Source organism: Mirounga leonina, unplaced genomic scaffold (genome assembly GCF_011800145.1).
Source record: "Mirounga leonina isolate KUSES-001 unplaced genomic scaffold, KU_Mleo_1.0 Mir_170, whole genome shotgun sequence".
NCBI lineage: Eukaryota > Metazoa > Chordata > Mammalia > Carnivora > Phocidae > Mirounga > Mirounga leonina.
In genome coordinates, this window is record NW_023270433.1 from 26,205,973 (window position 1) to 26,232,864 (window position 26,892).

The window sequence follows — 26,892 nt, forward strand, 5'->3', positions numbered from 1 at the left end:
AGAGGTTATTTTGGGTTTTATTATTTTTTTTAAAGGCAGAACAATCTTTGGGACAGAAATAATAAAATGCTAATCCAAGGATTGCCTGAAGATCAAATATAGTCTACATGTTCTGATATAAATTTTATACATGACTTACAGTTTTTGGTAAACACAACATGGCCTTCCTAACTCTCTTGTATGTTTCTGAAATTAATTTCTTTAAAGAAATCAAGAAATTCCTGCTCCGTGCACTACATTTATTCTGTCTATAAATATGACACTTCAAATATCACTGATGTTTTGTCATCTCAAGCAGTTATCCCTAAAGCCAAAGAGGATGAAATGACAAAAAGACAAATGTAAAGCAATAAGAATTTTACCTAGACAAGTTCCACTGCTCAGCCAGAACCGTACTCCCAATTTCTTTAATGTTTTGGCTGCCAGTTGCAATAATTCCTTTGCATTCTTCCGAAAGGCCATAGCTTCCACAGTGTTATCATCAAGGTACTGCTACAGATACAACAAATACTCAGCTATTACAGCCATTTCTAAATTGCTAGAAATATTTCTGTGACATCTAAATTAAATCTGAAAATTAACCCCATATTATACATTTTTCTATTATAAAAAAATCAAGTTTCAGAGTTCCTTGTTAGTTGCTCATTTATAAGACTACAGGAACAGATTCTAGAAAAAGACAAGTTAAAGGGGAAGGAGTATAACCAGGATTCCCAAAGGATGAGACTTCCACTTTTATCAACTCCCTTCACATCACAATTGAGCAGATTGGGCAGTTAGGAGAAAAGAAGACTAATTCTGAGAGCTATAAGCATATCTGAGCCAAAAGCACTTAGTGACATTTTCATGATTCACTGATTCAGTTGGTCTTTAGAGACTACAGGGCATAATAAAAAGAGCCTGGGATTTTGGTTCAGATTATCTGTGTTCAAGTCCAGCCCCACTTCTTCTTAGCTGTGGTGCTGGGCGTATCACCTCAGGAGAGCACAAGCTCCATGAGGAAAGTGACTTCATTTTATCACTTTATCTCTAGAGCCCAGCACAGCACCTGAACATCTGCGGAATGAGTGAGAGAGTGAAAGAACAAAGCTCTCTTAGATATGGTTTCCTCATCAGGCACTAAAGGATACTAATTACACCTTGCAGGACCGCTGTGAAGACTTAATGACACAATGGATTACAGAAAAATGCTTCATAAATATGAAGTTCTAGACAAATATTATCATTATCATTTACCTAGTCATGCTTTTCTAATTTTCTCCATTTTTAGGGTGTTCTAGACTGAGGAAAACACTATAAATTCTTCAGTGATGCTTCATTACTTATGGGTCAAAATCTAAACTTCTTTGCATAGGAGAAAAGGAAATTTGTGTTGGGGTCCCTGACTACTGGTCCAGCCTCACCGCCCCTCTCCTTACACTTCATAATACAGCAATAACCTCTAACTCCCCAAATACACCATTACTTTTCAAGCCTCTGTGCCTTTATACATGTTTCCTTTCTCGGAAATGCTCCTGACTAACAAAATCTTTCAGGTCTCAGTTCTACCTTTTGAAAAACATTCCCTAATTTTTCTAGGAAGATGTATTTATTCTCCCAGTGCTACCCTTTTGTTCAACATTTAGGGAGCAAAGAATAATATTTGTCCTAGATATAGGCAAAGACAAATGAAAGAATCTGTCCAATGAGTTTATAATAGTTACCATGTGTATACACTTTCACTACAATTATTATCATTTTTAATTCACATTATTGGTTTTACTTAGGTTTCCTCCACTAGGCTGTAAAGACAGTTCCTTGAGGGCGTGTACTAAACCTCTGCATCACTGTATGTAACAATTTAGAATGGTGCCTGACACATAATATGTGAGTATCACATAGAGTGGTGAATGGGTAAATGAATAAATGACCAAGCCCCTCCTGTACTAGGCCCTGTCTATAATATCCAAAATATCCTGTCATTCTTTTACAATATAGCAGGAGAAAATATAGCTGCTGGAGGGACTCTAAGGATCGTAAGAAAAAAGTATCCCTAGGAAGAAAGTGGGATCCCAGAAGATAAGTTGCCTTCTCTACACATACAAATTATACAGGATCCCTTCAAGATGAAAACATTCTCAGAGCTACAGCTTCTCTGAGAACACATGATTGGAATGGGAGGCACATGTTCTTATCCTTGGTGTGATGGGAAATACTGGAGACGCAAGACTTAGTCTATGCTCAGCCAATAATGACTGTGTAGCACACTGAAACCTCAATTTTTTTATTTGTTAAAAGCAAATACTTGCCTAATTTCAAAAAGTGACTGAAAGGGCCAAATTAAGTAACAGACATGAAACTCTGTGCTTGATAAAGACATTACTCTGATAGTTACGTCCTACTGAGGCTGCCCCTGCATGGACATACTCTCACCTCTGACATACCTTACCTAGCACGACACTCCCAGAAATTCCATTTCTTAGAATTGACCCCATATGTATTAAAGTATATACACCTATAAACCTTTTGCATCTGTTAGGGATTTTTAAAATTATAGTATGCATGTTTTTTCTACTTAAAGATGTCTTATATCAATCTTGGGCTTATCACGCCTCTAGAAAAAGACAAAATCCTAATTTAAATATCATGTCCATTTGATCTTTGTTATTCAGGTAACCTTTCCCCAGGCTTCCCCCAAAATACGGATGGAAAATAACGTGACATTTATTTTATAGATGAGGAAATTAAGACTTAGAAATTTGTCCAAAGTCTCAGAAAAAAATTAGTAAAAGAAGGAGGATAATATAGCTTTGTAGATATCCCTAGGCCAGGTGTCCAGATAGTTCCATATTTCCCTCTGGTTTTTCACTGGAATTCAACAGACTGGACTGAAAGTCATTAATTATTTTTTGATGGTTACTGCTGAAACAAAATCAAGTTCAGGAAAATGTATATTATCCTACTTCTAAACTTCTTGGTAGATTGAGAAAATAAAAGTAAATAAAGTAAGTCAAGAGAGCATTTCCTCTTCTCCTCCTCCTCCCTTCCTGAACTATTCAATACTAGAACTATTAGGTAAGGCAGAGCAAGAAAAGGCACATGGGTGGCCTGGTATGGGTATCAGAGCCTGAGGAAGTGATGAGGGAATCCACATGGAGGGGACAGCCCCTCCATGTCCAGTGTGGGGAGTCAGAGCCCGAGTAGTTTGAGAAGTGTGTCCATAGATGGGGGCAGCACAGGGGGAGATTAGCAACATTCAAGCAGGGTGAGGACAGCAACCATGTGGGAGAGGGGACAGAAGCAACGACAGGAGATTGAACAAATAAGCAAATGTATTAAGAATAATAGGAGTCAAGTTTCTCACTGTTTGAGAAGGGAGTCACAAATAAGGAAATAAACCCTATGCTGTTTAACTGAAACATAAATTAGTTGGACTGGCAATATCTATGTAAATTCATGGATTTTGATAGATAGACGGATACAGAAATAAACACACACACACAGTCACTGAGAGGGCCTGTGTGCAACAAAACCCAAGTAGCAAAGAGCACACCTGGCATCCAAACCTTGGCTTCTAAAAGGAACCAGGATTTAGAGAAATGGCTGATTCCAGCGTTGTCTCAGGGAAATTACAAGATGAACCTAGAGCATCTTGTTCCAAAAAGCAAAAAAGTACTCAAAAAATGATGAAGACATGTCAAAAAGACATGTAAGCCATCATGAAGAGGTTCCCACTGGCCAAACAGAGAATAATTTGAGGATGAAAGTAAATAATGAAAATAAAGGGGGCTCCTGGCTGGCTCAGTCAGAAGGGCATGCGACTCTTGATCTCCGGGTTATGAGTTCAAGCCCCACATTGGGTGTAGAGATTACTAAAAAAATATGAATTAATTTTTAAAAAAGAAAATAATGGACTATAACTTATTGAATAAAACAGGAAATCATGAGTTCATACTGATGTAAACAAATAAATTGAAAGATTGATAAGGATGTTGACAATTATTTTTTAAGAGAGAGTGCAGAAGTAGTGGAGGGGTAGAGGGAGAGAGAAAATCTTAAGCAGGCTCCATGCCCAGTGCAGAGCCTGATGTGGGGCCCAATCTCATGACCCTGAAATCATGACCTGAGCTGAAATCAAGAGTCTGACTCTTCACCAACTAGGCTACCCAGGAGCCTCAGGATATTGACAATATCTACCTGGTGTTAAGGTACCTTTGGGGCACCTGGGTGGCTCAGTCAGTTGAGCTTCTGACTGATTTTGGCTCAGGTCATTACCTCATGGCTCATGAGATCAAGCCCCACAACGGGCTCTGTACTCAGCAGGGAGTCTGCATGGGATTCTCTCTCTTCCTCTGCCCCTCCCCCACACCTCATGCACGCTCTCTCAAATAAATAAGTAAATAAACCTTTAAAAAAAGATTCATACCAAATTTCTATTAGTTACAAAGGAAAAAACAGAAACGTTAGAGGGGTGAAGCTAGGATACCACTTTAATCAAGTGATCAATATGAATATCAGCAGTAATGGGACAAATCACAACCATGCAGCACCTGATAGGATGTAATGAGAAAAACATAGAATCACTTCCGTATTATTCCTACTACAGGTGTATTACCTGAATCTAACATGAGGAAAAACCAGACAAACCTCAAACAGGGACAATTTACAAAATATCTGGCCTGTAATCTTCAAAAGCATCAAAGTCATAAAAGTTAAAAAAAAGACTATGAAATCATTCCAGACTGGAGGAAACTAAAGAGAGAAAAATTAAATACAGGAGTGCCTGGGTGGCTCAGTCAGTTAAGCGACTGACTTGATTTAGGCTCAGGTCATGATCTCAGGGTCATTAGATCAAGTGCTGGGTTGGGCTCCACGCTCAGTGCAGTGTCTGCTTGGGATTCTCTTTCTCCCTCTCTCTTTACCCCTCCCCCCACTCACATTCTCTCTCTCCCTAAAATAAAAAAAAATCTTTAAAAAAATAGAGGGAAAAAGAAATATTAAATACAACATGTGATTCTAAATCCTTTTATCATATTTTACTCTGAACTGGATCCTTTTATTATAAAGGCCATTACTGAGACAATTAGCAAAACTTGAATGGGGTTAAATAGTGATACTCTATGTGTTAACTTCCTGATTTTTTTTATTAAGACAATGTAGATAATGTCCTTGTTTTGGGAAAATACTAAATTATTTGAGGTTGTGGGATACACAGTCAACAACTTACTCCCAAATGGTTTAGGAAAAAATTACTTGTATTTCATTTATAACTTTCCTGAAAGTTCAAGAATGTTTCCAAAAAAATATCAGAAACAGAAAGTTAGAAGTTTGTTTTATGAGCTCTATTAGATTAGTTCATTGCTTGTTTTACACCAGGCATTATATTTCAGACTGTTTGGCGCCATCAAGTGTTCAAAGTGATGTATGCTCACTTCAATTTGAAAACTGAAACTCCTGGTACTTTTAAATGATGAAGAATGAAACATTTAAGAGAATAAGAAAAAAGAGTTATCAACCTAATTAGGCACCCTACATCAGTAATATCAATACAACAGCAAAAGAGAAAAGCAAATTAGAAATCACAAGTATACCCTGCTTCAAGTGAAGGACACACATGATCCTACTATAAATATAAACCTCCAGACAGGATTACAGTCTCCAGTGTGATGGTACTTTAAACACCAAAACTACAAGGCTATATATGATAAGCCCTCTGAGCATCTGTCATTCGCATCCTTTACTCAAATGCTGGTCGAGTGCTTGACTGAAAATTTCAAAAGCAATAATAAAAATACAGAATTAAAAAATTTGATACTGTCCTAATGCTGTATCAATATTTTGAAACATTTTATATTTTATACTGCTTTCTCACAAAGATCAACAAAATGAGTCTGGGGAAATGCTTGCTAGGTAATGGAGTAGTCCTAATAAGTATCCTTAAAAAAATAATTTCATTCAGATGAGCACCTTATTCTCCATACATTTTTCCATAATTCTAGGATCTTTTCTTTGTGCCAGATGCTGTTCTAGATACTGGGGCTACAGAGGTGAATAAAGTAAGATGCCTGCCATCAATAAGTTCACATCATCTAGTAGGGGGACAAGACCTACATTCACAATTCACTGTGATAAGAGCTCTGACGGAGGCAGCAACCAGAACAAACTCCCTTAAGGCCAGAGGAGTGAGTGGTCAAGTCCAAACACCAGGCTGCATCGTCTCTGCGTCTTGTTATTACCACGTGATAAATGAAGATCAGCGCTTGCCTATGAGAGTAGGCCCATCCATAGATGCAGTTTGCCAGCTTTTCATCCATGAGGCTGACTGGGTATGTTTCACAGCTCCACAATCACAGATTTAAGGGGACTGGGCTGGGAAGACCCACCAGGGAGGCTGGCAGGCCTCGGTCCAGGGGAATAACACAGCCTACCGGAAAAACCTTGCATTTGCGGGTGTGGGGCACTGGGCCAGTGATGATACGGCTGGTATTTCATTTCCTCATTCCATTCCTGTCCATGTGTCTACAGTTTTCTTGGAAGGGAATCCCAGAAAATAAAGGGCAAGTGGAAGGATTCGGGTACCAAAACCCCACCATAAATCTGTTTTTACTGTATTTCTGTTTCAAGTCATACCTTAGAGCTAAACCTTGATGACTCTCAAAATCATCTTTACATCCCCAGGGTCAGGAGAGTTCCTGGGAAACAGGCTTTCAATAAATGTTTATTGAATTGAAAGCTACAGCAGCAGAATAAAGTAAAGTTCAAAGAGCACTGGTCTCTGTGTAGCATTTACCTTCAAAAACCTTCATAAACACAAAACATTCATATTCATTTCATTCCATGAAATCTTTTCCAAATCTACATGGTCTGTCTCCTACAGCGGCTTCATCCTAACTGGGGTGCTTCAGGAACACACCACCTTTGATAAAGCATATGGTGTATCCTAACTGAAAGCAGAGGCCAGTGCTAACCCTACCAAAAGTCTATTCAAATAAAACAATGTCTCCATAAACATCACACCATCCAACTAGGGAAGAAATAGTTTCTTAAGGTTAATGTTTAATCTACTTTAGGGCACCTGGATGGCTCAGTCGGTGAAGCGCCTGCCTTCAGCTCAGGTCGTGATCCCGGGGTCCTGGGACTGAGTCCCGCATCAGGCTCCCTGCTCAGGAGGGAGTCTGCTTCTCCCTCTGCCCCTCCCCCTGCTCGTGCTCGCGCTCTCTCTCTCAAAAATAAATAAAAAATCTTTAATCTACTTTTAAAAAATTAAAACAATCTAGAAGAAAACAGATGAATCGAAAAAGATGTTTTCTTACTGATTTTCCGTAAGTCCCTTCATTTCCTCCCCCGAAATATTAAAAATAAATACATCTCTTTTTACAAAGTACAACACTTGATTATTTCTAACCTGAAAGAATGCTCGAGCTTCTTTATACCTACACTCAATAAACCTAGAGTGTGGTATTTCTTCTAGAAAGTGCACTGGATCTTTCGGGATGAAAACTTCTAGTCCATCAACAGTAATTTGTTGCAACTCTGGCCTGAAAACAAAAGTTAAGATTTATTACAAGGACTTAACCCAGAAAACTGGCAGCCTCTTCAAAATATACAACATAAGTAAAACAGCTAAACATCAAGCATATTTTCCTCAGTTACCTCTGAGATCACTTTTTAAGATCTACTCTCTCAGCAACTTTCAAATATACAATTCAGCACTGTTATATATAGTCACCACACTGTACATTATATCCCCAGAACTTATTTGTAACTGGAAGTTTGTACCTTTTGACCATGTTTACTATGTAAGCATATATTCATCAACATACTTTCTCCTGTGCTTGCACTTTTTATAAATATAATCAAGAGCTGTATTATTTTATGTCTTGCTTCTGTCACTCAACATTGTAGGATCCATCTATATTGTTACACAGAGCACTAATTCATTCACTTCCATGCTCTACAATATTTCATTGTATGAATATACGATGTTTGGCAGCATTGAAAACAATGCTGTTATGAACATTCTTATATATATTTCCTGATGCACATGTCCCTGAACTTCTTCCTGTTGAATATTTACATTTCAAAACTGATTTGTGTGAATTACATATTAGATTTAATTACTAAGTGTAAACAAAGAGTAAGAATTCATGACTGGACAATAGAGGTTTCAGAACTCGTCTTTAGATCCTGAATTTACCTGTCAAAAGCTCCAGGATAACGACCAAACTGTAACTTTCGAAAAGGAACAAATTTCCTATCCATGTGTCCTTTGAGTCGTAAATGGCCATGCCAGAGGTAGTTGCCATTCCTCTCATGAAAGACCACCAAGTGGATGGCATGATTGGCCAATCTGCAGACGCAGTGCAGGGGAATTTCAGTTCCAGAAAGGGAGTCTATCCCATCTAGTCGGGGATCTTTGCTCTCAATCTTTAGGCATTGAAATCCCATATTTTCAGCTATCCGGAACCAGCCTTCCTAAAACAAAAGAAACATCAAGCTTAAATATTTAAAACCAAATACTGGTAGCAAAACTAAAGTGATTCTTACACTGAATTAAGGCATACATATTTTTGCTAATCTGCTCTTTGCCCAAAGATTTCAAACTAAGGGTGGCAAGGGGGAAGGTGGTGGTGGGAGAATAAAGGAGAATACCAAAAAGGGAAACTACGTAGCTTGGTGGACATGTTCAAAGACTCTCTTTATGCAAATTAATACCAATTTCTTCCTTGAAAAGAAAATGCTCAGGTTAGTGTTCTCTGGTTAGTATCTATACTAATAATAACCATAACAAAAAATAAACACCTAAAATGAAGGGATTTAGAAAAACAAAAGTAGCAGGGAGCAAACAACTAAACAAAAACCAAAAAACATGAAAATCTACAGAGCGAAAAAGACAAAACTGCACCCATGAAACAAGAATCCTATTATAAGAGTACACAAAATTTTTAGAAAAATATAAAATTTTTGAGCAAGAATATGAAGAAAATCAATGACATTGTTAAAGATTTTGCCTAAAAGTAGAACAGTTAGAAAAAAGAGATGAAAAATCATTGAGCAAAGATAAGAAAATGAGAGAATTCTGGAAGTCCAACATCCCAGTAATAAAATGGTCTTTCTTTCAGAAAGAAAAATCACTTTTAATTAATACTATCCTGGGGGGAGGGGAGTCCTACTTAAATCAATAACACAAGAAAAAGAAATAAGGTCTAAGGGTTGGAAAGGAAGAGACTAAAATGTCTTTTTGTGCAGAAAATACAACCATCTACATTCAAAGAAAGAGAAAAAGAAAGAGGGGGAATGGGAATGAGGAAAGGAGAATGGGAGGAAGAAACTTTGGAGTTTATCTATACAGTGCAGAGTTCAGAAGAGTAGCTGGGAAATAGCATCAATACACAAAAATCAACAGCATTCTCATTACCTATAACAATGAATTGGAGAAGGAAGAGGAAAAATATCCACATTATCCACTGCCCCCACCCCTCACACACAAACATACACACAAAACTGTAAGGTAGCATGGAATAAATCTTATCAAAAATGTGTAAAATATGGAGCACCTGAGTGGCTCAGCTGGTCAAGTGTCTGCCTCTTGGTTTTGGCTCAGGTTACGATCTTAGGGTTGTGGGATTGAGGCCCACGTTGGGCTCCACACTCAGTGCGGAGTCTCCTTGAGATGCTCTCTTTCCCTCTCCCTCTGCCCCTCCCTCCGCTTGTGCGTGCTCTCGCAATAAATAAATAAATAAATTAAATTAAATCTTTTTTAAAAATGTACAAAATCTGTTAGAAAAATTACAATATTCTGTTAAAGCTCATTAAAGGACACCTGAATGAAAGGAGGTATATTTATGTTCATGGTTAAAAAATCTTAATATTTTAACAATGTCAAGAAACCTCTCATGTTTTTGCTTTCTCAGACTAGCCTGGATAATGAAAGACACATGGCCCAGGCACCTCCACTGCCCATCTGACAGCCAGCCATCCTGAAGAAGTAGAGCTGCCTAGCTGACTGGAAACTGAGCTTAGCTGAGATTAGAAGAACTGCCCAGCTAAATACTACCCAAATCACTGTCACAGAATCATGAGCTACACAAATGGTTGTCATTTAAGCCACTACATTTTAGGGTGATTTGTTACACAGTAGAAGCTAACTGCTATATAAGTCAGATTAGAAACCAAATATGCAGGTAAAAAGAAACATTTTCAGATATGCAAGGTTTCAACCTCCCATTCACACTTTCTCGGAAGGGAATTCCTAAAATGTCGTGAAGGGGAGTTACAGAACAGTATCTGCACAGCAGATCAGTCTGTATTAAGGCAAAAAGACCCAGAGTTCTAGGAGGGATGTCTCCAAGGGCAAAAAAGTGGAACTGAGAGATTACCCAGTATGTTAGATCCTATTGGCAGTGTCATGTTTCTGTTATAGAGTTTATACACAGATTATTAATAGATACATAGAAAACTAGTTAACAGAAAAGGAGGAAAAAAGAGCAACTAATGAATTGTTGAACACAACAAAAACTTACGATGTACTATATGTTGGCAAACTGAACATAATGGAAAATAAAAAAAAAAAAAAGAGTTGCATGAGAAAAGGAATATAATGAGATTAAATGAGGTGGCATCCAAGTGCTACCTCATAAGGTCAACACTACTGGTTTAATACAAAATGTGATATAGTCATTTTAGGATGATAATGGCAGAAGAGACTGTGTGTGTATATAGGAAGACAAAATAGATATGAGCTAAATTCTCATAATTTATAAACTAAATTAGAAATATTAAAATATGAAAATTTAATTTAAAATTTTTAATATGAAATGTTAAAAACATGAAATATTTTATGAAATATTAAAAATAGAAGCGGAAACATTTCATTTATAAATGAGAAAATAAACAAGGTAGAAAGAGTTGAGAGTGGTTGACTCTAGGAGTAGAAATAAGGGATGAGGAGAGAAGAGCAGATATTGCTCTTTTTCCTTATGAGTTCTGTATTACTATCTGACTTTTAAAACTTAGGACTGGTATTATTTTAATTAAAAATATAAAAATTAAATTTAAAATACCACATCCTAACTTCTCCACAAGTTTAAATATTTTAAAAATATAAAATTGGGAAGAAAGAAAAAAATATGCCAACAAAAATCATGTACTTATATGTACACTTTGTCTGTCTCATCACTTGTATCACTGCCTGGAAAAAACCAACTGTAGGCCAGAAAAAAGTCAAAGCTCAGTCTCTTGACGCCCTGTGTAAGAGCCCGGGGCAATCAAGGAAACATGCCGCTTATCCTGCCTTCCCATCGCCACCCTGGAGCACAAGCCTACCTACCAGTGGTCAGCACAACCAGAACAGATCCCACTGCACAGCTGGTGCACATCTATCACAGGTGGCTCACTAACTACTTAAGTTCATTTACTCTAATGCTGATTTTCTCACCCTTATTTGAATAACTCCTCAGAATGAAAAACAGTGAAACTGGGTAGTTAGAGGTATTCCAAAAAAGGAAGTAAGCAAATTTTTGGCATGTTTGGTCGACTTTTGCTTGTAACCATTAAACAGGATGGAAATATAAGTTTGAATTTTTGGATACACTTAAGCAGCCCTCCATTTGAGTACCAAACAAGTACTGCACCCTTACAGAATGGAAAGAGTAGTGCTATAGACTAGTGATATTGCCCTCACATACCTTACGTGGCAGATACTGAATATTCATTGCCAGATCCCTTCCTACTTGCCTGCCTACACTGGTGGAAATCCTAAATACCTGTCTTTTTAGCTCCCTTTACAACAAGAAGACATAGTAGTCTAATTCTGGACAGTGAGTATAGGCAGTTTATCAGAGCTTTTGAGAAAAATTTTTGCTTCAAAGAATGAATAGCGTCACCATCCCTTCCTCTCATATGCCTGCCTTAAACATGGATGTGATGCGTGGGAACTATGACAGCTACCTTGTAATGACGAGAAAAATGAAGAAAGAACTTCGGTGATGCCATCCTGACATCAGTGGGCAGCTGAACTAATACCAATGGCACCAATCTTTCAACCGCTTGTTACACAAGAAAAATAAGTCCCCTATTTGCTTAAGCCACTATTAAGTGTCTTCTGTTACTTATTGCTGAAAATATTCCCAATACAATTTATAAAAAGCTTTAAAGATTTTTGAAATGTTTTACTTTTCAAACTGGTTTAACCCCACACTATTTTGTAAAAGACACATTCTGTTATCTGAAAGTGAATCATCTTACCTCATTCTTCCACAGGTGATACCGCAGTGCAAACGCAGTAAAGTCTCTTGGAACACAGAAAAACTTGCATTCTGAAGTGGAGCCATGAGAAGTATTTTTGACTTGTTCAAAGTCTTTATTAACCAATTCCAGAATCAAAGGATCAATAAGGAACACTGGTACATTTTGGCTGGATGTTAGCATAATAAATTTTTTAACTGCACGCTGTTTGAGAGGAAAAGAATCCCCTTAATTCTTCTAAACCAATACAACAATCTACCTTATTAAATTTTTATTCATTAATTTTATAAGAATATATATGTTTCACTCAGTAGATTCATAATACAAGGTAAAATATGCTATAGCAAAAACATATGCAACACACTATAGAGAATAGTAAGCTACTAATTAACTGTACATCCAAAGAATAACAAAATCTTCACAGAGGAAGTCGTATCTGAAATGAAAACTCTGGGCTTATAAATTATTCCCTAGGTATTAACTAAATCTTTTTGAGCCAAAGTGGGAGAGGAAATACCAGATGTCAGTTTTTAAAAACTGGTCATGTCAACCTTTTCAAAATCAAAAATCAATTGTATGTGCCATTTTCTTCATATTTGTAATACTGCTTAATAATTTTTCTAAGCAAAAGATTCAAACTAAAATATATTGCCTGCTTGACTCTTCCATATATAGTTTGATTTTCTAGTAATAATGTAATATTTTAAAATATAATTCTTTTGGGCAGTAAGTAGAGTCCCCTACTGAAAATGTAAATTTCAAAATTAGAATAGAAACACAATAATCACACTCAAGAGTAAGTAACACCAAAGAGCAGCAAAGATAAATAGAATAACTGGTGTATATCACTGCTTAAAAACATACTTCAATGAAAGTAATAATCATTTCAAAGGGATGTACGCCATCAAAAAGGTGCCTCATAGAATTAAGGGTAAACTCTTATTCACATAATCTGAAGAAATACGTAAAATATATACAAGATATAAATAGATAGGATATTAAGAATTTTAAGGATAGAAAAAATGACCATAAAAGACTCTCTCTCTTTTTTTTTTTTTTTTAAAGATTTTATTTACTTGACAGAGAGAGACATAGTGAGAGAGGGAACACAAGCAGGGGGAGTGGGAGAGGGAGAAGTAGGCTTCCCACGGAGCAGGGAGCCCGATGCAGGGCTTGATCCCAGGACCCTGGGACCATGACCCAAGCCAAAGGCAGACGCCCAACGACTGAGCCACCCAGGCACCCCAACTAAATTGAATTTAAATGAAAAATGAGATAAAGCTAGTAGTAAGTCTCTTACCATTTGTTTTTAGTTCTGAGTATGCAAATACCAAGACTACAATAATCTGTGCTCTAGAGGAGTTTATTATCTCTTAGTGGGAGAAACAACTAAGTAAAAAGTTAGAGAAACAACTCATGCTAAAAGATTCAGTAACTTAGATAAAATGGACAAATTTCTTTAAAAACACAATTAACAAATGACCACAAGATGAAACGAAAAATCTGCATTGCCCTATACCTATTACCAAAATTGAATTTATATATATGTTATATATTCATATGTATTTGTTATACATAGATATATATTTGTTATATATCAAAACAATAGCAACAACAAGAAAAAACTCCAGACTCAATGGTTCACAGGTAAAATCTATCAAATATTTAAGGAATAATACCAATTCTACAAAAACTTTATCAGAAAACTAAGCAGGGAGGAATCCTTCCTAACTCATTGTATGAGGCCAGTATAATCCAAATACCAAAACCTAACAAAAATATTACAAAACAGAAAATTATAAACCACTATAAAGATACTAGAAAATAAATTCCAGTAGTTAAAAAAAAAGATAAAAAAAAAAAAGTAAATATCCTGACCAAGTAGGGTTTATGGCAGAAATGAAAGGTTAGTTTAGCATTTGAAAATCAATCAATGAAATTCACCATATCAAAAGAATAAAGGGGGGAAATCCTATGATAATTTCAATACAGAAAAAGTATTTGACAAAATTCAATACCTATTCATGATTAAAAACTCTCAGCAAACCAGGAATAGGATACTTTCTCAAGCTGATAAAGAGTATGAACAAAAAATCTGTTTCTGAGTTGTGGGAGTTCTTTATATATTCTTGATACCCTGTCTTATGTCAGATACGTGTTTTGCAAATATTTCTTCTTCTGTGGCATTTCTTTTCATCTTCTTAATGGTGTCTTTCAAGGAGTAGAAGTTTTAAATTTTGATCTTCTAATTTATCAATTTTTTTTTCTTTTATAGTTGTTGCTTTCTATGCTTTACACCAGGAGAATAAAAGAAATTATTTTGGAAGAAAGATGATGATGTGACAGACACCTGCGCATATAAGGTGCTTAATAAATGTTTGTTGAGTGAATCTCTTTCAGGTTAGTGTTAAATAGAAACATGATGAACACATTTATGGCTTCATTACAATTATTGATATAAATATAGATTAGGGCAGGGTAGAGGAGAGATTCTCTAACTCACCTTCTAAATATGCCTTCCAGGTTGTTATCAATGCAATCATCAATGCTCCTTGGAAAAAGATGTCCAATTGACTAAATTCAATTAATTCTAAATAAACATGACTATTATCATCTGACCTTCATTTTGTTTGCAAGAAAGAAAAATGTCTTGTTGAAAACAGGGTATACTGAGACTATAATAGTCTATTCATCTAAAAGGGCTTGGTGGGACTTGTTCTTAGTGAAAGGCTAGCTCCTAATAATCATTCCCTTTTCTAAGTGCTCTCAAGTCATTGTTTAATAACTCATTCTAGAATTTTTTTCAGGGCTCAGTATCACACTTACTGATCAGATTTCATTTTTCCTTCCTTTTAAAATACTATTACAAAGTATTTTAGTACTTCTCCCCTTCCACATGATTCTGCAATTATAAAGACTAATTCTTAGCACCATGCAATGTAATTAACAAAAAGAACTCACTGAATGTAGTGAGCTGTTCTTTAATTTTTGCTCATTTATCTTGGAAGTAAACCCTTTAAAAAAAAAGAGTTATTTTCTCCCACCTCAGGATCCTTCCCTGAATGAAAAAGATGGGGCTTCCTGTTCCCCTCAGACTTCCCTAAGTCCACAGAGCAAACATCTGCTATTTTTAATAAATTAAAAGTTCATCTTGATACTTCATAACTGAGGAGCCTGGTATAGGATATCCCAGACTTTACTTTTTAAATAGTAGTTCAAAACCAATTGGTGCCAGCAAGGACCTAAAATTATTACTACTTCATTGCTGCTTCATGATTTTGAAAACCCACTTCCTATCTTAGAAGCTTCATGTCCTGGTTAAAGAGATGCCAAAGACTGAGGTCATCCACAAGAAATAACTAGTCATATCCAAAATACATACAAATAGGATAAATGTAATTTTTTATTAGTAACTAGTAACCTAGCATTGTTTTTCATTCAAAATTTGCTTAGAAAAAAGGTAGGAAAACATTTTTATAAATGTATAGGCTCTGAAATTTATAAATCAAAACAGGGCTATATCGTACATACTGCTAGTTTTCCTTATCTTAAAAAGGAAACCAGCTGAATAGATTTTTATTCCTAATCATTATTTTCCCTTATTCATAGTTCAATTCTGATTCACATATTTTTTCATTTGGGGATGCACCATAGTTCAGTGAGTGAGAATTTTGAAGGCAAACACGTAGGAGTCTGGACTCAGCCACTTATTAGCCAACTAACCTTAAACCCTTTAAGTGAACTAAGGATAACAGTATGTACTGACTTCATAAAGTTTCCCTAAGGACTAAATGAGATGCTGCATGTAACACACTTGACACAGGGCCTACCCCTCCCTCTCCACCACCTACTCCCACTGCCCACCAAGACAGCGATTATCATCATCATCATTCAACAAATACTTACTGAGTACGTAAACGAACGAACCAATGAACACTGTAAATGAGGAATTCCATTCGGGCTTATCATACATACCCACTGTGTGCTTTCAAATCCATTTCGGCTTCCTTTAGATTTTGATAAACCAGCTCCACTCTAAGAAGATAAAAGAACATTTTAGTGAACTCAAAGCTATCTTCCTCTGACTTACTTTGCTTGGCATACAGAGAACAAACTGGTTGCGGCTAAAGGGGAGGAGGTGGAGGGATGGGCAAAATGAGTGAAGGGGAGTGGGAGGCACAGGCTTCTAGTTATGGAAGGAACAAGCCACAGGGGTGAAAGGGACATCATGGAGAATACAGTCAATGGTACTCGAATAGTGTTGCATGACAGATGGTAGCTACACTTGTGGTGCGCATAGTGTAACTGCTGAATCACTGTGTTGTACTAATGTACTAACTGCTGAATCACTGTGTCGAAACTACTGTAACATTGTGTGTCAACTATACTCCACTAAAAAATAAAAATTAAAAAAATATTCAGGTCTATAGAATCAGAAGGAAGAAAGCATTATCAGTTTTCATCTGATAAGCCCCAAAATACTTTTTTTTTTTTAAAGATTTTATTTATTTATTTGACAGAGAGAGAAACAGCGAGAGAGGGAACACAAGCAGGGGGAGTGAGAGAGGGAGAAGCAGGCTTCCCACTGAGCAGGGAGCCTGATGCAGGGCTCGATCCCAGGACCCCGGGATCATGACCTGAGCTGAAGGCAGACGCTTAACGACTGAGCCACCCAGGCACCCAGGCCCAAAATACTTTGAAAGTAATAGGAAAGGGCGCCTGGGTGGCTCAGTTGGTTAAGCAACTGCCTTCGGCTCAGCTCATGATCCTGGAGTCCCGGGATCGAGTCCCGCATCGGGCTCCCTGCTCGGCAGGGAGTCTGCTTCTCCCTCTGACCCTCCTCCCTCTCATGCTCTCTGTCTCTCATTCTCTCTGTCTCAAATAAATAAATAAAATCTTTAAAAAAAAAAAATTTAAATAAAAAAAAAAGAAAGTAATAGGAAAAAGAATGTCTGATGGTCTAGAGACAATAGGGAGAATGTTTTAAGCTCAAAGAAGATCCAGAGAAGTTTCTTATGCCTTGAGTAAGTTCTTTACCTATAAGATATAGCTGGGAGGATGCTGAAGAACAGTAAGAATAGCTTTATCCTAAAAATGAAATATGCCCCAAGTTCCTAAAAAGGAGACTCATCTCCCCACTAAACTGCAAATTTAAGGGTAGGGACCAAGTCCAATCCTTCTCTGTATTGACAGTGCCTAGTATAGTGCTTGGTAATGAGTAAATGTTTAATGATGGTTTGTTAAATGCAGGGAAGGAGAGTGGAAAAGAGGACGAGATATATTGAGTAATTAAGGTAAAGCCAGAACTGGTCTCTCCTCATAAGCTCTGCAACTTAGACAATAACATTTTCATACCAAGGGATATTTGAGATTAAACCACAAAGAGACAGCTTTGTAATCTTCATCCTTAAAAAGAGACAGCAAACTGTAACACAGCCCTTGTTGCTCACCATAGCCCTCCATTAGTAGATGAGAATGAATTTCTGAGCTGTTTGCTTTCTTTGCTGGATCATTCTCATCAATATATAAATATGATATTATTTCTCCTATCTTAAAACAAACAAACAACTCCTCTTTTCCCAACGAACAATTTTCTGTCCTCCTTTAAGCAAAACCCTTAATGGGTTGTCTGTTCTCACTGCTTCCGATTCCTCTCTTCCCATGAGCCCACAAGATTAATTTCACTCTTCCAAGTATTCATCAAGATCACCAATGACCTCCACGTTGCTAAATCCAATGATTAGTTATTACTCCTTGTCTTATTTGATCTATCAAGAATTGTTGATCACTTTTGTCTCACTCAAACATTTCACTTGGCTCTCAGAATCCCGACTACTTCTGGTTTTCCTGCTACTTCTCTCTGGCTGCTCCTTCTTTTTCTTATTTGCTAGGTCTTCCACCTCCAATGTATTGGCGGGTCCCAAAACTCAGACCATGAGACTTTTCTCCCTCTTTTTACTCTATGTTCACTTTCTTGGTAACTCATTAACTCTAATGGCTTTAAACACAATCTATACGCTTACAACTCTCAATTTATATTTCCAACCAAACCAGTCCTTTGAATTCCAAACTTATTCAACTATCTATTCACTTTCTTCATCTCGATGTCAAATAAGCATCTCAAACTTAACATGTATGAAAAAAACTCCAGATCTCTAACCATCCCTCAAGTTTGCTTCTCCTAGTTTTCCCATCTCAGTAAACAGCAACTTCCCTTTTCCAATTATCTAAGCCCCAAATACTAAAGTTATCCCTGACTCCTTTCTGTTTATACCCAACATCTCGCCCATCAACAAATTCTGACAGCTCTACTTTCCACTTTTCATGAACTCTGCCATTAGCTCCCTTGTCCAAGCCATCACCGTCTTATGTAAATTACTAGAACTGCCTTCTAAATGATCTGTGTTAGCCCTTGACCCAATAATCTGTTCTCAACAGAGCATCCACTCTACTACTTTTTTTAAGTCAGATCATGTCACATATCAGCTCAAAACTTTCCTATGGTTCCTAATTTCACTTAGAATAAAAGCAAAAATCCTCTATAGCCATATTCATCTCTTTGCTGTTCTTAAAACTGCCAGGCATGTTCCTGCCTCAGGACTTTTGTGCTTCCTTTGGTCTCTAGGTAATATGCTCCTCTTCTAGATATCCACATAGCTCATCCTTTTCAAATAGGCTATTTCCTCTATTTGCAATGGCCTTCCCATCCTTCTTTACCTGGAGAACTTATACTCATAAAACCAACTCAAAATATTATTTCACCCATTAAATATTCAATCATAACCTCCCTAAGTAGGTTATTCAGCTGTTTTTCATTCCTTATAAACTTTGCACTTACCCATGCTTGAAGGGCCAAGGATAAGGACATAGGAGGATCCAGTTTTATAGGGGCCTGAAAATTATACAATTTTGGTGGTCCTTTTTAAGAAAAAGAATGCAAAAATATCTTCTGCAAACTTTACCAAAATATATAGCCCTGCAGTTTAAATTTCATTTATCTTAATGGCTAATCTATCTCTGGTGAGGAACAGTTACTGGCACCCAGTGGCTACACTGTAGCTGTTTCGGAGGAACGCAGTCCCTATCAAGCAATGATCCCAGAAATAGAGAACCAAGAGACTAAATAACCTGACCACTCTTTCCTCCTGGTCTCCAACCTCCAGGTGATGTTTCCCATTGCCTGACCTCAACTAGAAAAGGCAAGGGAATTCAGCTAATGCAGTCCGTAGAGGTCAGCCTCCTGAGGCCCACAGTATGGGGAAGACAGGATCTTGAGAAGCAGAGACTATCTACCATACCATGGTAAGAAATTTGGATCTTATTCCACAGGTATGCTATGCAGAGAATAAGTGGATCAGATCTTAAGAAAAATAACTGTGACAGCTGTACAGAAGAGGATTACAAAAGCTAGAGACTAAAGAACAGAAGAGTTCTTAAACTGTAACTAGTAAAATAGGCAGAACAGGGTTTATGAATTGTGCTTTGAAGAAGTAACATATTGTCATTTGCTTGTGTGTCTCTTTATAGGTTTCTCTCCTTTCTTTTTTTTTTTTTTTTTAAGATTTATTTTAGAAAGAGCCAGAGAGCAGGGGGAGGGGCAGAGGGAGAGAGAGAATGTCAAGCAGACTCTGCACTGAGTGCAGAGCTGGACATAGGGCTTGATCCCTGAGGATCATGACATGAGCTGAAATCAAGAGTTAGACACCTAACTGACTGACCACCCAGGTGCCCTAAGGTTTCTTAACTCCTCTCCTCTTCAATCCCAAATTTCCCCAATTTGTGACTTCTTAGACAGCAAGGATTACACTTGACTCATCATCTTGGCTCACAGCCTAGTACTGTGTTTGGCACACAGAAAGCACTCAATGAACACTTGAGAGAAGGAAGGGAAAAATGAAGGGGGGCGGAAATCAGAGGGGGAGATGGACCATGAAAAACTATGGACTCCAGGAATCAAACTAAGGGTTTTAGTGGGGCGGGGGGTGGGGGAATGGGTTAGCCTGGTGATGGGTATTAAGGAGGGCACATATCGCATGGAGCACTGGGCGTTATATGCAAACAATGAATCATGGAACACTACATCAAAAACTAATGATGTAATGTATGATGACTAACATAACATAAAAAAAAAGAGAAATAAATGGCTGAATGTTCTAAAAGAAATGCTATATAAAATAAGGAGTTTTTAAAAAAAATTTTTAAAGCCTAAAGATACTCCTATAGGATAAAGTAAAAATTATGTCAAGTGAATAAATAAATGGAAAGATGGAATCAGATACCAAAAAGGAGGGTAGAAAAAGTCTGGTGGCTACTGAACTTCACTGATAAATGAGTCAAATTAAGATATGCCATTAAAGAGAAAGTATTTGGGATATAGGAGGTGAAGATTCAAGGAAAAATCCTTTCATTTTTTTGAAAGACAGTAACCGACAATCAGTTTCTTACAGAAACCAAAAACCAGAATTCTTAATCTAGCATGATCATTACTCATGCCTATAGAGAATCAAACAGTAAGACTTAAAAAACTGATCTTTTTCAATTGTTTATAAATTTGCAATCCTGGGGCACCCAGGTGCCTCAGTCAGTTAAGCATATGCCTTCAGCTCAGGTCATGATCCTGGAGTCCTGGGATGGATCCCCACATCCGGTTCCTGCTCAGCAGGGTGCCTGCTTCTTCCTCTCCCTCCTGCTCCCCCTGCTTGTGCTCTCTTTCTCTGTCAAATAAATAAATAAAATCTTAAAAATAAATAAATAAATTTGCAATCCTAAGGATCAGAAACACTAACCATGGTAAATTCACCAACCCTCCAGGCAGCCTTCCCCTTCTGTATCTCAGTGCCTTTCCTTCTAGTACATGCACTGTTCTTTTACTTACTCCCAAATCACTGAAGTTCTTAGTGAATAAGACTCATAAATGTGATCTGAGACAGTGGGAAAGCTTTATTAATATGACAAAATAATTTGGCAGAAAACCTAAAGTCTAAAGTCTGGGAATACATGGAAGTATTTTTTAAATATCCCTCAATTCTAATGTAAGAAATTTTTTCACATTTCTCCTGAACAATGGTGGTAATTGGCGGGGTAGGGTGGAGGAAAGGATAGGAAGAGAGGGACAACAGCATTTATCAAAGTTTATCATACTAGATCAGATTATCAGATGGAATACTCTTCCTCCAGCAATGACCCATATATTATCCTTCAGAGCGTAAGAGAACCAGCCAATAGTCAAAGAAGATTTTTTTTACAATCATGTTTCTTGCATGATTTTAACAAGCAACTGACCAACTCAAAATATTTCAAAAATCTTTGTTGCACATGATCTAAATGGCTACCAGATTAATTTCCATTTCTAATAATGGCATATGAAATTGTTCACTGTGAATGACTATTGCCAAACTTGAAATCCAAACTTTCCACTCTCTCCTGGCCTTCTAACCAAACACACAGAGGTTACTACATATAATGCAAAGAAAGATATCCTAGCACAGAACCCTGTAAGTGGCTTTCTAGGTAATGAGAATAGCTGAATACTGCAGGCATTGGTTGCTGCTTATGGTTCTAAGTCAAGAACATCACTAAGGTTTGGTTCACTCAATACTTTATACAAATAGTCTGTTGGCTTTGTCTTCCTTCCACTGAGGCAGCAATATTTTAAAAGTTTCTACTGTGATTCATAATACCTTAAAGCAATTTCATTTCATACCTTATAAATGCTATAGTATTTTGTTTGAACATATTTGTATGATACTCTATTAACGAAAACATTTTAGGACCTGAACTCGGCAATCTTTAGCAAGAAGCTTAAGATATCTGGGCCCCAGATAACTCATTTATGAAAAAATGATAAATGTAGGCTCATGAGAAGCCTGTAATAATTAAATACAATTTTATTTATCAAACAGCAATGTAAACCTTAAAAGGACTAGAATATGTAAACTATTAATAGCTACCATCTACTGAGCATCTACCATTTATGAAACACTAAGTTAGATGCATTTCATACATTATCTCAACCAGCAATGTTGCTATTAGCCCCATTTAAAGAAATTGAGGGTTCAAAAAAGTTAGGTGACTTGTAGTAAGCCAAACAACCAAATGAGGATTTGAACTCAGGACTATCTAGGCCCCAAACTCAAGAATGAATACTGTTGCCTCTTCTATCAAATTATGAGTTCCTTGAGAGTAGGATCTGTGTTCTATTTATCTCTGTATTCCTGTAAAGTGGCCTGTATATAACAAGTAATCAGTAAATACAGATTGAATGAACACACAGAATTATAATCACACAGTCCTGGTTGGTGCAGTAAAAAAATAATGAACTGACATTCCCTAGGGGATCCTACAGACACCCCTTCCTTTGTGCTGCAAACTGTCAGCCAATTACTTAAAAATTGGAGCTCAAAGAAAATGCTCACAAGGCCATCACACAAGTTTATTTCAAAGATCTAGAGGGTTGTTCTCTGGAATCTGAAGAGTCAAGTCCACCCATGTAGGTAGTTGTACCCGACCCAAGAGATATAATATACTAATTCCTTCTCTTCAATGCTATCAACTAACTAGATTATTCAGACCTCATTTAGAAAATCATAGAAAGGCTAAACTTGTCTAACCAGCTAGGGCCAAGAGAATTCAGTGGTGAGGCCCTAGAAATAGTCAGAAGTAGGCCTCCTTAACTCTAAGATAGCAATAACCCTTCTTCTCTAACCAATGATAAAAGAGTACTCTCTCCTGAAGAGCCTGAAAAGCTCTGCAGTCCTTCTCAACATTTACTGCTGCAGGCATTTACTACTACAAGTAGGCCGTGATCACAGATAAAACCAACTTTTCATTCTTGTCCTAGCTTTAATACATAATCTCAAGTGTCCTTCTAAATTGCCTTGAAATTCAAACATTACCTAAAATTATGGTTTTTACATTGATGTCGCTGACCTGTAAGTTGGTGCTGATCACAGCTACCATTCTGTAATCTTCTGCTAACAAATCAAACTAACTTAATTGAACTACAAATCATTTTATTTGTGTGAATTTTCTTTATCTAACAGAGATTGAGAATATGAGAATGTTGAACAAATGCGAAATGCTATTCAGATATAATCAGTAAACAAAGTTTACAAAACTGAGTTCTCTTCCTATGTCACAAGAAACTATACTAGAATACTCAAGATCAATCTGTACTTCCCTGAAGTTTAAGTGAGATCTTGAAGTTTAATAAAAAGCCAAAAATTATATATTTTCAACAAAATTGAAAAAAAATTTAAAAGTTGAGAGCTTCAGGGGCGCCTGGGTGGCTCAGTCAGTTAAGTGTCTGCCTTCGGCTCAGGTCATGATCTCAGGGTCCTGGGATGGAGTCCTGCATTGGGCTCCCTGATTAGCGGAGAGCCTGCTTCTCCCTCTCCTTCTGCTCCTCCCCCACACCCTGCTCGTTTGCTCTCTCTCAAATAAATAAATAAATAAATAAATAATCTTAAAAAAAAAAAGTTGGGGGGGCGGAACAAGATGGCAGAGGAGTAGGAGACCTGGATTTCGTCTGGTCCCAGGAATTCAGCTGGATAGGGATCAAACCATTCTGAACACCTACGAACTCAACAGGAGATGGAAGAAAAGAATAGCAACGACTTTCTGAACAGAAAAGCGACCACTTTCTGGAAGGTAGGACGTGTGGAGAAGTGAATCCGAGGCGATATTTGGGAGGATAGATGGTGGGGTAGGGGGCCTCCATGGGCCGCTTCTGGCAAGTGAAAGAGCAGCGGAGCACAAAATCGGAACTTTTAGAAGTCTGCTGCGCTGAGGGACGTCACTCTGGTGGCTAAGCAGGGTGTGGAACCCTCGCGGGACAGTGTGGTCTCAGGACCCTCGGGGTCACAGAAAGACCGGGGGTGCCTGAGTGCGGCAGAGCTCCCAGGGATCAGAGCAGGGAAGCCGGCTGCAGAGACAGAGCCGAGGAGCGGGCTCTCAGCTCGGGGTGGCCATAAACCGTGATCTGCAGCACAGTCGGGCCCCTGCTCCTCCAGCAGGGACCCAACAAGCGGCAGATCTGGGGAGACTCCCCTTCCTCCCCCGGGAGAAGCAGCGCAGGAGCGCACAGCAGGGATCTGCTGGGTTTGGAGACTCCACCCGGGGTCGGGTGCCAGAGATAGAAATGCTCAGTCACAGGCCGGGTGAGCACAGAGTGCGGCCGGAGACCGGGGAGATGGGAGTGACTGACTGCTTTTCTCTGGGGGCACACTGAGGAGCAGGGCCCCAAGTTCTCAGCTCCTCCGGGGGGGAGACTGGGAGGCTGCCATTTTCACTCTCGTCCTCCAAAGCCGAACGGAAAGCTTGCAGGGAACAAAAGCTCCCGAAAGCAAACCCAAGCACATTACTTAGCCCGGACCGGGCAAGGGTGGGGCAATTCCACCTCCGCCAACAGGCCCCTCCCCCAGAAGATCAGCGAGAACAGCCAGCCAAGACCAAGTTTACCGATCAATGAGAACGGCCAAGCGCAAGCACTGGGGGAATACTGCACATAGAATTCACGGCTTTTTTCTCCATGATTCTTTAGTCTTTCAAAGTTAATTATTTTTTAACTGTCTTTTTTTTTTTTGAATTTTTCTTTTTCCCTTTTTCAACCAACATCTTATCAATCCCTTCTTTGAAAAAACATTTTTATTTTTCATTTTTAGAGTCATATTCTATCCCTTCATAGTAGTTACCCATATTTTTGGCATAAGTTGTTCTCTCTTTAAAATTTTGAGATACACTTTCTTCTAACAGATCAAAATATACCCTAAATCTCTAGTGTATGGCTTTGTTCTAGTCTCCTGCCTGATCACATTCTCTCCCTTTTTTTTTTCCCTTTTTTTTTTAATCCTCTTCCTCCTTTTTTCAAACAATTTCTTATCTTATCAATTCCTTTTATAAAATCTTCTATAATTTTCATCTTTAAAGTCATATTCCATCCCTTCATCGTATTAACCCTTATTTTTTTTTTTTAAAGATTTTATTTATTTATTTGACACAGAGAGAGAGCGAGCGAGAGCAGGAACACAAGCAGGGGGAGTGGGAGAGGGAGAAGCAGGCTTTCCGCCAAGCAGGGAGCCCGATGCGGGGCTCGATCCCAGGACCCTGGGATCATGACCTGAGCTGAAGGCAGACGCTTAACGGCTGAGCCACCCAGGCACCCCATTAACCCTTATTTTTGTACATATATAAGTTTTTCTTTCTTTAAAATTTTGGGAGGCACTTTCTTCTAAAAGACCAAAATACACCTAAAATCTAGTGTGTGGCACTGATCTATGCACCAGCCTGATCATATTTGATCATATTCTGTATTTTTGTTTTGTTTTCTGTTTTTGTTTGTTTTTATCTTTTTCTTTTTTCTTTCTTTCCCTTTCTTTTCCCCCAGTTTCAGGTCTTTTCTGATTTGTTTTCTGGGGACGTTGTTACCCTATTAGCATTTTGCTCTCTCATTCATCTATTTTCCTCTGGACAAAATGACAAGACGGAAAAAATCACCTCAACAAAAAGAACAAGAGGCAGTACCAACTGCCAGGCACCTACTCGATACGGATATTACTATGATGTCTGGAACTAGAGTTCAGAATGATGATTTTAAAGATACTAGCTGGGCTTGAAAAAAGCATGGAAGTTATTAGAGAAACCCTTTCTGGAGAATAAAAGAACTAAAATCTAACCAAGTCAAAATCAAAAGGCTATTAATGAGGTGCAATCAAAAATGGGGGCTCTAACTGCTAGGATAAATGAGGCAGAAGAGAGAATTATCGATATAGAAGAACAAATGATGGAAAATAAAGAAGCTGAGAAAAAGAGAGATAAACAACTACTGAATCACGAGGGCAGAATTCGAGAGATAAGCAATACCATAAGATGAAACAACATTAGAATAATTGGGATCCCAGAAGAAGAAAGAAAGAAAGAGAGGGGCAGAAGGTATATTGGAGCAAATTATAGCAGAGAACTTCCCTAATTTGGGGAAGGAAACAGGCATCAAAATCCAGGAGGCACAGAGAACCCTTCTCAAAATCAATAAAAATAGGTCAACACCCCGACATCTAATAGTAAAACTTACAAGTCTCAGAGACAAAGAAAAAATTCTGAAAGCAGCTCGGGAGAAGAGATATGTAACCTACAAGGGTAGAAACATTAGATTGGCAACAGACCTATCCACAGAGACCTGGCAGGCCAGAAAGGACTGGCAGGATATATTCAGAGCACTAAATGAGAAAAATATGCAGCCAAGAATACCATATCCAGCTAGGCTGTCACTGAAAATAGAAGGAGAGATAAAAAGCTTCCAGGACAAACAAAAACTAAAGAAATTTGCAAACACAAAACCAGCCCTACAAGAAATATTGAAAGGGGTCCTCTAAGCAAAGAGAGAGCCTAAAAGCAACACAGACCAAAAAGGAACACAGACAATATACAGTAACAGTCACCTTACAGGCAATACAATGGCACTAAGTTCATACCTTTCAATAGTTACCCTTAATGTAAATGGGCTAAATGCCCCAATCAAAAGACACAGGCTATCAGACTGGATAAAAAAGCAAGACCCATCGATATGCATCTGCAAGAGACTCATTTTAGACCCAAAGACACCTCCAGATTGAAAGTGAGGGGGTGGAAAACCATTTACCATGCTAATGGACACCAAAAGAAAGCTGGGGT

General features: G+C 37.9%; 1 protein-coding gene across 10 annotated transcripts in view; it reads right to left on the bottom strand.

Annotated features, from left to right (window-relative positions):
- The window catches only part of FKTN (fukutin), a 79,341-nt gene that overhangs the window by 35,325 nt on the left and 17,124 nt on the right, over nucleotides 1–26,892 (bottom strand). For 6 of the 10 annotated variants that reach the window (XR_004681250.1, XR_004681251.1, XM_035016149.1 and 3 more), the window contains exons 3-7: nucleotides 16,201–16,260; nucleotides 12,226–12,429; nucleotides 8,177–8,454; nucleotides 7,385–7,517; nucleotides 363–492 (exon numbers count right to left, since the gene is read on the bottom strand). Coding sequence is in view for 8 of the 10 variants with exons in the window: in XM_035016149.1 (XP_034872040.1) it covers nucleotides 363–492; nucleotides 7,385–7,517; nucleotides 8,177–8,454; nucleotides 12,226–12,429; nucleotides 16,201–16,260 (805 nt within the window). In the remaining 2 variants the exon portion in view is untranslated. Of the gene's footprint in view, nucleotides 1–362; nucleotides 493–7,384; nucleotides 7,518–8,176; nucleotides 8,455–12,225; nucleotides 12,430–13,525; nucleotides 13,545–14,243; nucleotides 14,344–14,728; nucleotides 15,634–16,200; nucleotides 16,261–26,892 lie in introns of those variants that run through there. The other 4 variants (XM_035016153.1, XM_035016154.1, XM_035016152.1 and 1 more) reach the window with 4 other exon arrangements.